The following is an 18,426-nucleotide window of genomic DNA, read 5'->3' on the forward strand; positions in this document are numbered from 1 at the left end:
GTCCCAGGACTGAATGACCGGACCCAGCTGGTGTCAGGCCACCCACGCACACTGGGACGCCCCCATTAGCTCCACAGCACTCTCTAGTTTGCTATTTCCCACATCAACCGCTCACCTTCGGCCTCTTCTTTTCTCCTAGAACCGGCCTGCCAACTTCTGACGAGGCTTGCAGCCCACCCCACCCTTCCCGTGGCGGGCCCTCCACCGGGCGCTCCTGTATCCGTCGGGGGCTGTATCTAAGGAGGGCTGGGAACTGAAGGTCCCTGCAGATCACTGGTCACTACCCAGAAGCAGTTCTTATTGAAAAGCCACATCATTAGTTACAACTAAATATATTTAGGTCCTCAAACCTTTAAGAAATGTAAAAAGAGCTACACTGTCAGACACAGATCATAGCACAAACAGTAACATCATGGCGGCTGTGACGGCCTGCGAGGCAGCTTTGGCATCCTCATGGCACAGCGGAGGGAATTTGGCTCAAAGAAGTTGGTGGTTCCCCAAGATCGCAGTGAGCCACAGCATCTGGTTTCTGTTTGGACCTCAGGCCCCGAATCCCACGCCCGCTGGGCCCCACCTTCTCCTCTGAGTTCAAAAACAACAGTGGCAGACTTTTTAAACCTCATGGTCCTAGTCAGGAATGATACCCAGTTTCCTCCTCTTCATTCTGTTTCCAAGGAAAATACACATCCCATGGGCTAACATTGTCCAAACATTAATTCTTCAGCTTAAACGTCTGCTCAGCATGACTAAGGGCCGTTTCCTGGGGCATCACCCATCAGACCCTCCCTGCCAGCCAGCTCGCCGCCTCAGTTCCGACACCCAGTCAGGGCTGCTGTCTTCCTCCTCGAAGTCCCTGTGAAAACACAATTCGGATATTGAGCCCCATATGAAGGGCACAGGATACTTGTTGATGGTTCAAGGCAGAACGCCCCAGTAACAATACTTATGTCTTTGAAAAATTGGCTCCACAAGGCAATGGTACAGACAAAAACATTGTCAGCTCTTCCGAAAGATGATTTTCCACTGTTTCTGTAACTTTTTCAATATAAAATCCAACAGATTAAAAAATAGTAAGTCTGAGCTGAACTCTTATAACCTAAGGCCCTGTCAGGAATTCTTTCTTAACACTACACATTACCCGACCCAGACACAAGATCCAGATATCAACATTCATTTATGATGTAAGTGATACAACCAGCTCCAACTAAACCTGGCACCACTGAGGTATAATTTAAGCCACACGTGCACTCATGCCACTAGAGCTGTCCGGGGAGACCCTACGTACGTGTCCTCTGCATCCAGCCTGGGGTCAAGTCTCTCTGGATCCAAAATGATGTAATCGTGACCTCCATCAACACTGTCTGATGCCTCTGTTTCCTCAGCCAGAGGGCCTTTCAAGAACCCTTCTGAACCTGCAGAGGAATATTAACAGACATTATGGCAATTTCCACAGTACTTACTTTCAGTGCCTGTTGGGCTAAAACCCTCCAAAGCCTCCTGCCTAACTGAGGATAAGGCCATGCCCTCGTATTTCTTCTGAACTGCCTCCCTGCATTACCCAACATGATTTCTGGCATAAAATAGGCCTGGTAAGCATGAGTACGCATATTAAAATTAAAAAGTCCTTTCTCCAAAAGAAAAAATGTGGAAAATTACAGTTAAAACCCTCAAACATAAGCACCTATATTAAAGCATTAAAATTTACCTTTAGATAGTAGGACTAGTTCGTTTCTCCTTTGAGCTCCCTCCTACCCCAAATTTTCCCAATGGGGGTTAACTAAAATTAGGGAATTAAGACTACATTCACACTTTTAACAAATTTTCCAGATGGTAATTATGTTCAGATTTTTGCTTACAAGACAATAACCTAACATAAACGTGGGTTAAATCTTTATAAAAGCCCTTTCAACATAGAGCTATGATATATTTTTTAAACAGTGACTTGCCTGAAATGACAAGAACTTCAAAATCAAGGACCTATAATGGCTAAAACAAAATTCACAGGCATTACCCTTCCTCCCACCTGGCTCCCATGCGTCCCCCTCTCCCCGGGAACCCCGCACCAGTGCCAGCGCACCACCGGAGCACAGACGGCTCTAAGATTCCCTGCTGTGCGCTGGTCTCCCAGACGGTGAACTCTTTCAGGAAAGAAACTTTAATTCTTTTAAAAATGTTAACCTGCATGTTAGGCACTCCGTAAATACTGACCAAATAAATACAGCTAAATCTGTTACAGGGAATATAGACTTGTCACACCCTTACAGGCTCCACTTAGCATGACTTATCTTAGATCTTAACCTCCCAAGGTGACTTTAGTAATTGGATTATCAAAATTATACACACATGCACACTCATACACACCCTTAATGCAGTGCTTTGGCCCAGATCCTAAGGACAGTATTAGGAAAGTTTATTTTGGACACTTTCAGTGAAAATGTCTTGGCAACAGTAAGAAAATCAAATCCTAATTGTTCTTTTTTGAGCTCCATTCACCATAGCAGAATCCAAGTACTGAGCACAAGAAATCTTGAGGTTACTGTGACGAGGTCTGAACTGTGACATCGCTGAAGCAGTGGTGCCTCTGCACAGTGAGAACTGGCCACTCTCCCAAGTAGTCGCACGATCATTAAAGAGCAAACAAATGAGACAGCAGACATAATGAAGCTCATGGGGAACTTTACTTACAACTGAAGACTGGCTAGAAGTGACTCGGGAGAAGACAAAATTCCAATGCTACGAATTAATTTTTAACCCTGGGAGGCCGGGATGGGAAGCTGTTACGTAATGGGCACCGTCTCAGGTCTGGAAGATGGGAAAAGCTCTGGAGACGGAAGGAGGTGGTAGCCGCACGACACGGATGTACTTAGTGCCCCTGAACTGTACGCTTCAAAATGATTAAAATAATAAATTTCATGTTATGTATCACATCACAGCTTTAAAAACAAAAACAAGCGTTTCCACCAGTGTACGACAGATGTGAATCACCTGGTCTGTACACCGTGTACGTCTGAAACGCCAAGCCGAGGTCGGCGTTCTTAAGGAGGTTCAGCAAGGTTTCTGGAGTCTCCTTGAGCCACTGCTTGCGGGCATTATTTTCGGTGTACTTTATTACAGAGCCACCTAGTTGTGAAGAGATAAAAGCAGGGCCGAATAAAGAAGAGTTTCAGCAAACACCTTCCAGACCGTATTGCAAGCAAAGTTGACTGTGCTTCACTCTCTAAAATCTATTTCGCTCACCTGTGTGAGCGCTGCTCTGACACGTGACACCAAACACCCTTCACAGAGGGTCACGAAAAGAATCTCTAGCCCATTAAACAACTTAGAAAACCATGTGCAATAAAATAATAGTACCAGTCTGACGACTGACCTGTCTCCTCCCCCGCCGTCAGGCTGGAGGTGAGCAGAGACGCATCCCCCAGCGCCGCACCGGACGCATTCCTCTCCCACTGCCGCCTGGGGGCGCGCGGGGCGCTGGCTCCGCCCAGATGGACTGGTTCATTGTCTGATTTCAAGAAGTAAAAAAAGGATCGCTAAGCATATGATGTGATGTACGCTTTTGTATCTACACACTTACGCTAACATCAATACAGAAGTTATATCTTTTCACTTTCCAACTCCCATCTAACAGCAATGTTCTTTCGAGTCTAGGAAAGGAAAGGAAAAAAAACCCTCAAAATAAAAAAGTAATACTAATCTAATCACTTTAAAGTGAATTTCAAAGAATAACACATACATCCTTACATACTACATGATGTCTAAGAAGGATGTGGGTTTCTATACTTGCTTTTTATGGTGGATAGCGCAACAAACACTACTTTTTCTAAAGGCTCTTATTAATAAACACTACTCTCTCTTTTTATTATGAGTAATAAAGCACTCTTTTACCATTAAAGGCTTTATTGGACAAACAAACAGAGGTCTGTCTTCCAGGGCTCACGACACCTGCGCCCTAGTAAGTCAAACAGGTTTTCTGGGTCGCTGACCCCTCACTTGCACAACGGTTGGAATTTGAAAAGCTCACCGTTCTCTTCTCTGCTCACTTTCCTCAATGCACTTTCACCCGAATTTTTGTTAATGCTTCTTAAATCGCTGTGGCTGCACTTTCTACCTGGCTCTTCCCCATGCTTTAGAAGAGATTTAAAAATACAGATTAAATAATGCTTAAATTATTACAAAGTGAAGCAGGCCACATCTATTTTAATTTTAAATAAAATTAATGAATTAAAAACAACTACTGTAGGACCCCATGCATAAGTATGTATTAGAATCATATACATGTATATTGAAAACCACATACATATGTATATTAACAATCATATATTAGCAGCCATTAACATCAGTCATACAAATACGAAGAGGATATACAAAAATGACAGACATATCTGAGAGGTCTTTACAGAGGCCACGAGCAACGACTTCATGAAGTACAGTGAGATGCTATCTAGTCTTCACAAGGTCTGCGTGTATTCTGAGAAGGATTCAAATCCAGGGCCTAGACGGTCTCCAGCACAAAGGTTTGCAGTTTGAACGCATGAACGAATTAACAGAGGCCAGGGCAGGCAGGTTTTCTTATTTCTGTACAGTGGTTCTCTCCCCACATGTAGGGGCTGTGATTTCAAAGGTCCCCAACAGACGAACACCCCGGAATCGTGGCACGGTGGTGGTCCCGAGCACTTTTACAAGGCGCTGATGTCCCCACCAGGTCGCTGCGGCACAGAGCGCCCAGCACCCACCGGCGACGCTCCCCCTGGCTCCGCCCTGCTGCTGGCGGCCTGCAGGGACTCCTCCTTCCCCACCCTCTGCGCCTGACCTACTTTTTGGTTCCGTCTCCATTGTTTACATATCACACCTTTCACTGAGCAAAAGCGTATGGCTGTGTCCACTGGAGGTGGTGTTAGAATCACAATGGGGGCTGCCTAGGACAGAAGTGGGGATCCCCTGCAAAGGACCACGGGACACCTTTTAGGGGGATGGGATTTCTACATCTTGACTGTGGTGGCAGTTACACAGCAGCATAAGATCACCAAAATCCACCCGGCTGTACGCTAAAACTGCATACACCTTACGGCATGTAAATTATGGCGCCATAGGCTGGGAAATACGCACCACCGTGCAGAGAGAAGCCCCACGGGGCAGGACATGCCCCACTCGGAGCAACGTGATGGTGGGGTGTCGTTATTTACTACAACCTAATCTTCACTCAAAACATTTATAAGCTTAATCGTAGTACATTTCATAAATACAATAATTTGCTGTTAGTGTATCTTTTCTTTTTTGAGTTGAAGGGTTGATTAAAATGATAAAGAAAAAACATCAGTAGGACGTTTACTGGGGTGGGCAGAGGGCCTGGGGCATGGACGGGCGGCCACCATCCGGGGTGCCCTACGGCCCCGGGGGAAGCCGGTCACGCTGCCGGGCACAGTGCAGGGCGGCCGGGGCGCTGGGGGCCAGGCCGGGGAATGCGGCCCGTCCACGGGCAGTGGGCAGGTGCTCAAGGGCTTCTAGCAGAGCAACGTCGAGAACAAGATAGTGAACTAAATGTTACTTGGCCATGGAAAGGAAGGTCATTCTGATACGGGCTGTGAGGCGGATGAGCCCCGAAGAGAGCGGGCCAGGGGCGGAACGCAGGACCGGCTGCCAGGCGCCGGCTGGGTGTGCGGGGCTCACGCCTTAGTGGGCGCAGGGCTTCTGCATGGGGTAAAGGGAAGGTCCCGGAAACAGACGGGACGCTTACACAAAAGTGCGAATGTAATTAATGGCTGCGAACTGTACGCTGAAAGATGGCTAAATGCTAACGTTATGTACATTTTAGCACAATAAAATATAAACAAACCAAAGGCCAGGCCAAAGCAAGGTGTCCTGGCTACAAGCAGGACCAGTCCTCGCGCAACTACCCTGACCCCACTTGTCATCCATTTAAACATGAGGAAACAAAATGAATGCGATCCTGAGCGGCTCGGCAGCAGTGCAGACCGGAGGCTCCCGGGTACCCTGCACACCCAAGATGCAGACTCCCCAGCCCCCGGCCGGCCCGCTGCACAGACCCCATTCCGGGCACTTACCCTGGCAGGTGCCTCGCTTCCCGCCGTGGTCCTGCCCCTGCTGGGACCTGGGGAAGCACAAGGGAAGACAGAGCGCGGAGCTCTAAGCCCCTGATGTGACATGCGGGCAGCGTGAGGCACAAATGAAGACAAGAGAAGCTTTTAACGTCAAAGCAGGAACCTCAACAGTGACATCCTTGATTGCCCAGTAACACACCCCTGCTGTTAAAAGAGGCTATTTCTGCTGTTTTAGTCCTAATGTTAACATCTCAAAGTCAAGACTCCCCTGTTCACTCAGGCCAGCCCACTTAGGCACCGGGAGGGAAGGCCACCGTCACCTCGGCACAACCTGCCTGTGGAGTCCATGTCGTCCATGGCGGCCGTGCCGGCAGGTGGAACAGGGTCCCTCCCGAGAAGCCCCTCACGAGGCACCAGCCTCAGTCACAGAGAACTCAGGCGACTGATCCCCTGGCCAAGGGGGCCTCCCGCCTGGCTGTCCTCTGGCAGTCCTGCTCCCCTGTCCCTCATCCATTTGACACTGTAAGACTTGCTACTGAGCACCCATGATGCTGGGGACACACTGTGAGCAGATCAGACCCGCCCCTGTCCTCACACAGCCTCCACGGCTCTGGCCTGGGCAGATGAGGGGGAGGTGCCACCACACACAGGGTCCTGTACGGCGACATTTCTCTACTGGTTTATTCCTCTTTTTAGAAAATGAAAAACTACACTTTTCCAAACTATCTGGAAACTCTTCTAGACTGTTTTTATTGTCATTGCCTCCCAGAATTTAAAACTAATTTCCTACCACCCCAGTATGCTTTTCTATAAACCAGCTTTTGGTCACATACTCAATAATGCTAACAAAAAACCAGAGTGGAAACAAGGTGACTGTGTGCCTCTTAGATGGAGAACAGGCTGAATGAAGACTCAGCGTTTACGTCACTAGCAGGCTTTACATTCTTACGGAAAGAACCCTTAGGACCTGACGCTGAGGACGCAGCGGTCCTCAGAGGGTTTCCTCTGTCCTACGACGCTAAGGTGACGAGCAGCAAAGCTCGGGCGTTTCTCAACTGTCCCTACGCAGGGCGGCCTTCACGCCGGCTCCGCTCCCCGGCTGCTCCGAGCCACTGTCTCTGCGGGGTTTTTTCAGATGGAAGATTTGTATCACTGATGACAAATGAAAAGGAGCGAGAGTAGCTTTGAAAAAATTAAGGGATGACAACTTCCAGCTCAGGATCGACAACAGATGTGTGGAAAGTGTGGCCAGCCAATATGTTGGCAGTTCCGGCTTTTGAAAAGGCTGTTTTAAAACATTTGTTTACAAAATGGTTTTCCCGAAACCTGGGGACAGAATTTCCTCTACGAGTCACACAGTCTTTTCAGGGTTAGGCTCCCGGGCTAGTCCGCGGAAGCCTCCCTCCTGACTGGCCACAAACCCGAGTGAACACGGCCCCCGTGATGAAACAGGAGAATCTTTACATCGCTCAAATCCCAACTAGGCTTTTTGATCCCTGGACAACTAAACGTATGAAATTTGGTACAGAAGCATGTCTGAAGTAACAAAAACACACTTGATTTGAGGAGTATCTCTGAAAATCATCTCTAATAACTTGAAAATTATATATATATATTTGTTGCACTACATTTCAAAAGAACACTTAACAAAATATAAGCTTTCCAAAATCCTTACCCATTTTTCTCGGTGTATCATGCTTAGATTTTTTGGTTTCTTCTAATATCTGCTCACCATATTCTATGATGATCTGAAAATTTAAAGTAGAGAATTGAAACTTGTAAAATACAGACTCTTTAGATACTGCCATAATGTCATTTCATTATCCACATTCTTCCCCATAATATTTAAAGGTGAAATGTAAAAATGCTACATAAGAATATATATGTAATTTAGATGCAAACAGACATTCATGTATGTCTAGAAAAAGACCTGAAGGGAAATGCAAACTACCTGCATCACATCTGGGGAGGCGTCGTGGAGGAAGAAGAGGAGAGAAAGGAAGTTTTCATCTTTTCTTTTTTTATACACGTGTGCATTAATTTTTACAAGCATGGATAGCACACGACTGTGTTTAAAAGACCCTTTTTTTTTCCCCATACGCCTGTAAACTGTTCCCAGTCCGACACGGGTCATACCTCTGGGGACAAGCACTTCTGGAGAAGCCGCGCGAAGATGCCTCGAGAGAGAAGCGTCGTAGCCGAAGGGCGCTGCGAGGGATTCTTCTTAAACACCTGCTTGATCAGGTGCTGAAGCTCACAGGAATAATGAGATGGCACTGGGCTCACAGACCCCTGACATATTTTGAGGATAAGACTTTTCCAACTGTTTGCCTGAAACTAAAAAGGAAAACTGAACTGTAAAAGCAGATGTGAAGAAAGAGAGTGGACGTAGGAAAATGCCAGCTGCACGGAAGTCAGATGAATTATTTTAATTGTATAGATGTGCCTGCCGCCTGGTCATCCTTCCTCCTAAGGGAGTGCTTGAGGTGCTATCTTACCCTCTCACCACCACCAAGACCTTGCAGTGGCTCGGGAGAAAGGTAAACATAAATGGAAAAAACGTCCCACCTAGAAACTCTCACCATCGGTGCTGCTTCGGGTTTATCACCATCACTGATGTTTTTGCAGGCACACATTTTTAATGTACTTTAAAAATCAATCTATGGCTTTTTAAAAAGTCAAATGACACTAACAGGCTTGTAAGTGTCACATCCCTTTGCCTCAAGCCTCCCCAGAGAACCCTGGGCCTGCTCCCCAGCAATATGCACCTCAGACTTCTCCAGGGAGAAGAGAAGGGACGAGGGAGGGAGGGAGGAAAGATAAATACAGAACTACAGAACCAAAAAATGGAAATTTCCTGGTAGCAGATGCTACAGAAGTGGATGGAGGCAAAGATGAGAGCAATGGAAACATGAAAACTGCTGTAACGGACTCATCCCAGGCACGCGAACCACCTGCTGGGCCTCAGCACGACAGGGGGCCGTTCCCGGTGTGCGCCCCACACTCACCGGGTGCCGGAGGGTGCAGAGCTCGTAGAGAACGCAGCCCAAGGACCAGATGTCACTGGAAGTATGAAGAAGCCAAGGTGACGGATGGCAAGGGGGTCATGAGCTAGCACATGAAAATACACACATTTTCCAACATAACAAATGTAAATTACCTTTAATAGGAACAGGTATCCTAAGTAATTCCTCGCTATTAAAATATACGGCAGTTTTGGCCTAATACTTAGATCCCAACATCATGTTCACAATAAAACTCTGTTCGCCAACCCCCATGCCCCCAAGTCGGGGTGGTCCGGGTGTCACTTCAGCAGTGTTTGCTGCAAGAGGGAGTATCCACGGGCACAGATGACCACAGGGGGAAGGACTTCAGGAGTCACCTGGCGCAGCCTCCACCCGGACCTTCTGTGCCACTGACCCCAGGCCTCCGAGCGCAGTGCTGGTGGACAGCTCCTCACCTCGCCCAGCCTGCGCCCCTGGGGGTGGCTCGCAGATCACTTACCTTTTATTGTTATAAGGCATGTTTTCCCAAATTTCTGGGGGCACATAATACGGTGTTCCCACGTATGTACAAGCAAATGCCATGGGACTAAAACCAAAAAGAGGCAAAGACAACTTACAGAGCATTCCTGAATAATGGATGTTTTGATTACTGTCACTGCTATAGAATAGACATACATACTGGGAGAGAAGACGGGCAGATCCAAAATCTCCTAGTTTTATTTTTCCATTTTGGGAAAGGAAGATATTCTGCATTAAAAAAAGAAGAGTTCAGATTATGTCTTCCATCATGTAAACATAAGGCGGACGTCTCCGGAGAAGCGTCTTTCACAGCCTGCCGATGACACAGGCATGATAGGAACACTGACAGCTGAGTCCCCCAGCAGAACACACAAAGACAGGATACTTTCCTGACAGCTACACGGTCCCCTGCCTGAGAATTCACGATGACTGCTTAAAAATCTAACAGGTGAGCGTCAGACTGTATCAGCAGACCCTGATCGACGGCCAGGGACCCTCTGTCTGAATAATTCCACGTGGCAGGCCCAGGCCTCAACCATTTTCCAGCTGGGAACATATGGCTTAGTAGTCAGTCACCAAGAGAGCTTGGAACACGTTAACACTACTGTGAAAGAGATTTAATGACTTCTTCTCAGGTGGTACTTTATTTGGCTGGTGTAAGTGTTGACAAATATATCTAAACTAAATAAAACGTCCCAAAAGGAAATAGAATAACAGAGAAAGGAGTGAATGAAATAGTTCTGGGTTTTTTTAGGTCCACTTACCTTGGACTTGATATCTCTGTGTAACACACGTTTCTTGTGAATGTGATTCACTCCAAGGCACATTTGTGTAAACCAGTTCAGTATCTGTAAGTGAAAAGGATGCAGATGTGCAGGAATGCAGTCACGGGCTCACGGGAGCCCAAGACTCCGAAGAATCGTCTTGGGGCCTCGGCTGACCTGAGTTTTATGTACTGTGAAAGCAGAACTCCTAGAAATTTCATAGTCCAACTAAGACGCATTGTGGCCTGGAGACATTCGGGAGACCTGTGAACCCCCATGCCCCCGAGTCGGGGTGGTCCGGGAGTCACTTCAGCAGTGTCATTATCTTACATATGAACGCCCACTATAGTTTTCTTGTATTTAACCAAATAAAAGTATTTCTCGAATACATATAGGAAGGTAGAAATGAATATGCTACAACTTTTTGCAGTACAACCGTGACATCAGATTTTCATTTACTTTTTCTTAAAATTCAAATGTTAACATTAAAAGATTTCATTTTATCATCAACACTCCTTTGAGACCAGCTCATAACCCTCCAGTTAACAGTACTCAGAATCTCCAGATTCCAAGAGGCTCTACAATTAAATGTCAAGCTGATTGCTTCCCCCTTTTTGCTATGGAGAGTCATCCATTTGTGCCCAAGGCTGACCTCCTACGGAACCCATATTTTTAACAGCACAACCTCTAAATTAAAAATATCTATGCCAATATGCTTTCATAATATGTTATTATACCCTAACTCAAATGCAGTCACATTAAAGCTGTTTACTTAAATATTTCCCTTAGTCAATTTGTTCCATGATATTTAGCATGCAATTTTCCACTAAAAGTCAGTAAGCACTAGACTTAAGGGAACACGCTGAACTTCAGAAGGAAAAAAGATCGGGACTAGGTACTCCCAAGACACAGAAATGCAGGTTCCATTCCTCTGGTGATTTGGTAACACACAGTAAATTCATCTGCCTCCTAAAATGTGGCCACAACAACAATCAAAACTGAAAATATCTAGGACAGAATATGGTGAGAAATACAATTCTGAGATTCTTCTTAACATGGAAGTTTTATTCCTTGATTTTTTGTAAACATGTTGATTTCATTTCCTATTCTAGCCATACCCTGATGGCACTAAGCAATTGCTCTGGTACAGAAACACATCATTTCTAACTAGTGCATCAGGATATCATAGACACCAGTGCTTTTAAATGACACAGATTTTAGGAGAAAAGTTGCTTCTAAACCTTGAGGGAAACTATGTAAGTCAGTCTCTTACCGTATCTTCAGGAAACAACTTTCCTTTCTGATGTTTAATCTTTTGCATTAGGTCCCCTCCATCACAATATTCCATCACAATATACAGATGTCCTTCAGCTAAAACAAGTGGAAGACGCTTTAGAAAAGCAGAGTGGCCATAATCAAATCCACAAATGCATGAATATGGGGAATTCACATTTACCTTCAAATGATTCTTTAAAAGCAACAATATTGGGGTGTTTCATTTTCGCCAGAAGAACAGCCTCCTTCCTAGAATTCTGTGTATAAGAGGAAGACTAGAAAAAGAGTTTAAGCATAAATGTAATACCTCATTTTAAAATAGATGGCTTTCCAATAATTATAGCACAGTTTGTTAGACAGGCCAACACTACATGCAGTTTGATAGCATCGCACTTTGACCCAACTTAAGTTATTAAATTCTAGAGAAAATATATGGTGATTTTTCAATGATGGCTATATTTTGCATGCTTAAGCTGACCCCTTATATCCTGACAAGTATAGAATGTAAACTAGCACTAACATCAGCCGAAGCATAATGAGATTTGGAAAGCCAGTATGTCCTTATATAATCATAGTATACGTAAGGTATGTAGTATATATACTTATATATATATATATGCACACACACACACATATATAAGGTATACATGTTTAATATATAATAGTATATCTGTAAACAAAGACTAGGGAGTCCCTGTTTCACTGCCTGTATTACTTTACCAGTCCACTGGCCCAGACTAAAGAGTAGACTGACGTACTACTGCAGCAACAATGGTAAAAGATGACTTGCAAAGTAAGTTTCCAAAACTGTTTATCCCCTAACTTACTCTAAGGATGAAATCCTGAATGGCTTACCTTACACCTAAGAAACTGCCTCTGATTAGCTACGAGCACGAAGGTTCATCAGCACCGAGAACTCATTAAAAACAACTCACAGGCCCACCCAAACCTGCTCCACTAGAAACCCCAGGGGAGGCTCAGCAGCCCGTTTCAAACAAGCCCTCCAGGCCACTCCACTGCCCGCTGCAGAATCACCAAATGAGGCCAAGAGTGCAGTGGGAAAGAAGTGCCAAGCACTTGGAGAATTGTATTAAAATGTATGTTTTTTAATTGATCAAAACATTATTAAACAGCCTCCATGACAGATTCTCTGATGATTATGATACACGGGGGAGAAATCAGCAACTTCCTCACCTTCTAGGGGAACATCACCCATAAACTGACTGACAAAATAGGTTTCCTCACACCAAAGTCTTCATTGTATTTCTATGTTCCTTTTTCATTAATATTGCACCTGAGTTGCTTTTGGCAAAGATTCCCTACACCCTTATGTATACAAAACTGGAAATTATTACAAATCATTCATGGTGAGATGAAAAGCAATCACTGCCCAAACTCTATTTCTCTCCCTTTTTGGTAATGACAATATCCTAAAATTCACATGAAATATATCAAGAGCTTGTAACACTAGTGAATAAACCCATTACATCTTCTGCAAGGAGCAATTCCATATTACATCTCAAGAACTTATTTTCCTATATAAATTACATGTGCATGCTCGACATGAACTAATTGCTTTAGCAGTGACCTTGGGAAGCCTTATCTCCTTCATGGCAAACATCTGATTACTGCTTTCCTGCCGAACCAAGAGGGCTCTACCGAAGGAGCCCTCCCCAATCACTCTCAGGACGAAGTACCCATCCATGCTGGGGGCCGCACGCAGCCGGGCTCCACTCATGCAGTCACTGTGGGTTCTGCTAACCTGTACACAAAAATAGAAGCATATGAGAATTAAATTTATTTTCAAACGGCAGATTTAATTCAAAGTAGCTCTAATCATCAAAAGACAACAGCAACTCATTGCTTTTTTCATTCAACAGGTAGACATTTAGCACCTGCACTGGGTTTTTTAATCCTGAACAAATCTCTCCTGGGCCCTGCCACTGTACATGCCCCAAAGCACACGGCACCACAGAACTCAGCCAAGGCAGGGTGGCAAGTCTTACAGAAAGAGTTCTGCCAGCATACAGCAGGAATGCCCAGAGGAGTGAGGAAGATGATAACCAAGCTGAACACTAAAGGCTGAATGGAAGGTGGCTAGGAAAAGAGAAGGAAAAAGAGTGGTCAAGGCAGAGGGAACTGCACATTTAAGGGCAAAAAAGATTGTGTTCAGTTCCAAGAATTGAAAAAGGACAGTAATAGGCCGATAAGGCAGACAAGGCATTGTCTGAAGGCTATTGTAAGCCAAGTTCAGGTGACTGGATTTTATCCTCCAGGTCATTAAAGGGCTGTCTCTGAAATGTTTTAACCAAGACAGCGTATCTGCATATTAGAAAAAAATCACTCTGGCTGCACAGGGAACGGACCAGACAGGAGAGGGACAGAAGGGCCAGAGTGGGGCTCCAGCCAGCAACATGAAAGGCAGGAAAATGATGGAACAGAATAAGGTTGGTGGCAACGGGAATGAAGAAAATGGGAAGGAACGTGTAGGAAGAACTGGCAAGGTTCTTGGTGACAGGTATGTGGGGGACAAGGAGGCAGAAGGGGACAAGGCAGACTCCCGGGTTTCTGGCATAATCTGGCTGCCGATGATATCCCGAGAGAAAGGAAAGGCACATGGCTGTGTGCGTGGTTTTCATGATTTTTCTGGCGGTGGGAGTGTGGCAAGACTGGGCAAAGGCATGGAGAAGGGAGACATAGGTTCCTTTCTGGGACACGTGGAGGTGGAAATGCCAGGGAGTAGGAAGAGATGTTAGAGTCTGAACTTCGGTCTCCTGTTCTGTATTTCCAGGGTGAAGCGGTGCTTGGATTGCTTAATACATAAAGAGAGAACGAATATACAGGTCTTAACGCTTTGCTTGGTACATCAGAGGCCCTAGATACATGGCAGCTATTATTAAAAGCTTAGAAGGTGATGCTTTTTTCCATTACTGTATAAACACTGTAATGAATTTACTTGATTTTCAGAAAGCTTACTTGTAGTGCATACTTTTTTTTTTTAAATCACACCACAAAGAATTATGATGCACCTAACATGGCAGGTAAAACAAAAACCACAAACTAAAACCTATTGTATTAGGACTTGTAAAACTTCATTTGTGTTTCTGTTCATCATAAAATTACCAGGAAAATCTCAAAATAATTTCTGCATATAACACATCAAATGCCTTTTCTTCAAAAACATTTTCAAGAACATTTAGGTGTTTCAGTATAGTTAGGGACCTGAAAGAAGTTAAGTTCTTTGCCACTATTTTAACTGACCTTTTTACATGATTTAACAAGGAGGTCGAGTTTTCCCACATTTCTATTCTTTCTTCTATTCTGTGTAATGGACAGTAAATGAGAAGCAAGCACAACCATTGACTCTTCTTAGCTGAAAGCCACACTGGGGCTTCCCGCCTCACTCGCCCGTTACTCAGTTCTCCACCCCTACGTTCACTCAAAGACCTGCATGCGCTCCAGGTGTGCTACACCCCTTCGCACACCAACGCCAAAAAGTAATAGTGTTACCATTTGACCCAGGAATTCCACTCCTAGGAATTTACCCTCAGAATGCAGCAGCCCAGTTTGAAAAAGCCAGATGCACCCCTATGTTTATCACAGCACTGTTTACAATAGCCAAGAAATGGAAGCAACCTAAGTGTCCATCAGTAGATGAATGGATAAAGAAGAGGTGGTACATATACACAATTGGATATTATTCAGCAATAAGAGGAAAACAAATCCTACCATTTGCAACATCATGGATGGAGCTAGAGGGTATTATGCTCAGTGAAATAAGTCAGGCAGAAAAAGACAAGTATCAAATGATTTCACTCATATGTGGAGTATAAGAACAAAGAAAAAAACTGAAGTTACAAAACAGCAGCAGAATCATAGAACCCAAGAATGGACTGACAGTTACTAAAAGGAAAGGGCCTGGGGAGGATGGGTGGGAAGGGAGGTAAGGGGAGAAAGGGGGCATTACGATTAGCAGACATAATGTAGGGGGTGGGGGGCACGGGGAAGGCTGTCAACGTAGAGAAGACAAGTAGTGATTCTATAGCATCTTTCTACGCTGCTGGACAGTGACTGTAATGGGGTATGTGGTGGGGACTTGATGATGGAGGGAGTCTAGCAACCATAATGTGGCTCCTGTAATTGTAGATTAATGATACCAAAATAAAAAAAAATAAAAGAAATTATAGAAGCCACACAGAAAAGGAGACAGCAGAAGTTACCTAGAGTGTGTTGGGGGAGGGCGGAAAGGGATGCTGTTCTTTTGTTTCATAAAACACCATTATGGACTCTTTGTGGATAGAAGCCTAAGCCTAGTGCATAGTCCAAAATGAGATAGAGTAAAAGGGGGTCTAGTTGCCTATACAGCTAAGTAGAAAAGAGGTCTTTCTAGGGATAAAGAGATTGTTTTTGTGTATGATTTTTTGCTTCCTCTGAACAGAGCCCCACCTCAGAAACAGGAGATAGAAAGGGAATGCAAGAGAGCCTAGAGTGTTAGAAAACTAACTAATTCTAATAGCTAACTTTTAATGTGTGTTTACTATGTTCTCCCAAGAACTGGGCTAAGTGCCTTACCTCATCTCATGTAGGCTTCCCAACAGTCTTATGAAATAGGAACGATTAGTGTTCTCATTTTACAGATCTTAAAACTGTGGTTTAGTGATATTAAATGACTTACCGAAAGTCTTACAGCTCCTAAGTGGCAGAGTTAGCATTCTTATTTGTTACCCCCACTGTCGGGTACGTAAGTGCCACTCACCGAGCTCCCACGGTGGTTGAGGGAAATGGAGCACCGGGCAGGCTTTGCTAGTGGGGACCAGGGAGAAAGAACCCGGCCAGGCAGAGCCAGTATTAGGAGATGGAGCCTTGGCTGGAAGAGACGAGTACAGCTGCAGCCAGAGGAGACAGATGGGGCTGCGGCGCAGGAGACGGATGGTGCCAAGCATGGCTAGCAGCAAGAAGGAATAAAAAACTACCCCCCCCCAAAAAAAAAACACTAATAGTGATACGTAAACGCCCAGAAGTGGGATCGACGCCGAGATGCTAGGCCCAGTTTAGGAGGCGCGCGCGCGGTGACCGCGCCGTGAGGCTGACCCGTCCGTCACCCAGCTCACCCGCGACAAGACCCCTCCGCCGGGTCAACCAGGCCGCCTCGCGGACGCCAGCGAGTCGCGCCTGCGCCCCGCCGGTAGCCCCCGACTCCCCCTGGGTCTGGTCTGCGCCTGCGCCCTGCCGCCAGCCCCACCTCCCAATCCCCGGTCGCGCCTGCGCCTGCGCCCCGCCGCCAAACCCCCACTACCCTCGTCTGGTCTGCGCCTGCGCCCTGCCGCCAGCCCGCCCCCCTCCCTCACACCCGGCTCCCAGTGGGGAGCAGTTGCAAGGTGCGGGGGTGGGGTGCGGGGGTGCTAGCACTGGGGAAAGGTGGGAGCCGTACAAAATTGACCCTGGTTGAGAACCACCAGTGTAGCTGGATGCTCTGAGCCTGAAAATAAGGTGGAAAAGGAATAGTCTTTAGGTGATAGTCACAGGGTGGGAATTGCAGACATCACCTCTCAGCGTGGCCTATGTGGTGTGGAGTGAGCAGGTACAAACTGAGCCGGGTTCCTGTCCTGGTGAGCCATGTACAGACAATAAATATTTCAGAATGTTAAACTGATACAATGCCCAGTGACCTTTGAATCTTGAGGTTAATTTTCCTGAGTTGCCAGTGAGATAATAGTTTCAGTTATTTCAATAGTTTAAATTCTAGGACTTGATTGTCTTAATTTTCTAAGTTCTTCCATATGTATCAAGTGAGTTAGTCTTAACGTAGTTTCACTAGAAGCCGTGTATACAGAAATGAAGGACTCTATTTGGGCAGGTTCACCCAGGCGAGAAACTGCTCTGCTTCTGAAACTTTGATGAAATGGCCAAGTGAGTCAGGCCTGAGACTCTGCTCCGCTCAGCACCGGCTGGGGCCGCCTAGAGCCTGGGCTGGGATCCCCGGGCGCTCTCATGCATCTGGCACTTGTGCTGGGAAGACAGAGCAGCTGGAGCTGGACTGGTGGGGCCCTGCAGGCAGCTCTCTCTGTGGGTGGCGGCTTTGAAAACCCCATCCTACCCCCACACTTCCCTACAGTGGTTGGAGTTACTCTATTTTTATACTTTTAGTGGGTATCATTATGTTTTTAAAGGTATATACTGTTTTGAGATCTGTTACATATTAATAAAATTCACCCATTTTTAAGTGTATTCTTCAAATTTCAATGAGTTTTGGCAAATGCATAGCTGTTTAAGAATGACTAGAATATTTCCATTACTCCAAAAAATTCCCTCGTCCTTTCAGTCAGACCGCCCCTGGCTCAGGTGACCACCGATGTGCTTTGTCACTATAGTTTTTCTTTTCTAGAATTTCACATAAATGGAATCATATAGTATGTCATTTGTTGTGTCTGGTTTCTTTCACTTAGTATGTTTTTGAAATTATGTATTCTGTTCATCAGTAGTTGGTTTCCTTTTGCTTAATGTCCTTATGCAGTTTGCTTATGTATGAATATCGCATACAATGTTTTTCCATTCACCAGCTGATGGAGCTTTGGGTTTCCAGTTTTTTACTAATACTACTAAGACTATAATGAGTATCTTTGTGTACAATCTGTGGGGCGTGTTTTCTCTTCTCCTGGATACTTAGGAATGGCAGTGCTGGGTCTTACCTTTGCATTTTGTATTTTTAACATGTAAACCCCTAGTACTTAATAGACAAAGACAGTGAGAGTGACAAATTTCTGTATCTTGCTCCCACACACAAGCTCACTAGCAAGAGAATTA

General features: G+C 45.4%; 1 protein-coding gene across 6 annotated transcripts; it reads right to left on the minus strand.

Moving 5' to 3' along the window:
* Positions 1 to 315: 315 nt before the first annotated feature.
* LOC118922294 (serine/threonine-protein kinase Nek3-like) lies at positions 316 to 16,869 on the minus strand. 6 transcript variants are annotated; one of them, XM_036904864.2, is made up of 16 exons: positions 16,734 to 16,869; positions 13,211 to 13,384; positions 11,804 to 11,897; positions 11,621 to 11,718; positions 10,348 to 10,431; positions 9,744 to 9,811; positions 9,564 to 9,650; positions 9,068 to 9,122; positions 8,196 to 8,396; positions 7,735 to 7,807; positions 6,063 to 6,109; positions 4,022 to 4,124; positions 3,368 to 3,502; positions 2,986 to 3,120; positions 1,286 to 1,412; positions 316 to 853 (listed from the first exon to the last, which is right to left on the minus strand). In XM_036904864.2, the coding sequence occupies exons 2-16, from the start codon at positions 13,358 to 13,360 to the stop codon at positions 769 to 771; spliced, it is 1,542 nt and encodes a 513-aa protein (XP_036760759.2). In that variant the 5' UTR covers positions 13,361 to 13,384; positions 16,734 to 16,869; the 3' UTR covers positions 316 to 768. The 6 variants fall into 6 exon arrangements, with proteins under 6 accessions (XP_036760759.2, XP_036760760.2, XP_036760761.2 ...); XM_036904865.2 differs by lacking the exon at positions 16,734 to 16,869 and adding an exon at positions 16,379 to 16,714; XM_036904866.2 differs by lacking the exon at positions 16,734 to 16,869 and adding an exon at positions 16,298 to 16,317.
* Positions 16,870 to 18,426: the final 1,557 nt, after the last annotated feature.

The sequence above is a fragment of the Manis pentadactyla genome, chromosome 2 (assembly GCF_030020395.1).
Source record: "Manis pentadactyla isolate mManPen7 chromosome 2, mManPen7.hap1, whole genome shotgun sequence".
Lineage (NCBI taxonomy): Eukaryota > Metazoa > Chordata > Mammalia > Pholidota > Manidae > Manis > Manis pentadactyla.

Bases quoted from the DNA above. Each gene is read 5' to 3' on its own strand.
- LOC118922294 (XM_036904864.2), bottom strand. From the start codon at position 13,360: ATGAGTGGAGCCCGGCTGCGTGCGGCCCCCAGCATGGATGGGTACTTC. The intron at 11,898-13,210 runs GTCACTGCTAAA...CTCTTTTTCTAG, and splicing joins AGGAGATAAGGCTTCCCAAG to TCTTCCTCTTATACACAGAA. The intron at 3,121-3,367 runs GTCAGTCGTCAG...CTTCACAACTAG, and splicing joins GACGGCGGGGGAGGAGACAG to GTGGCTCTGTAATAAAGTAC.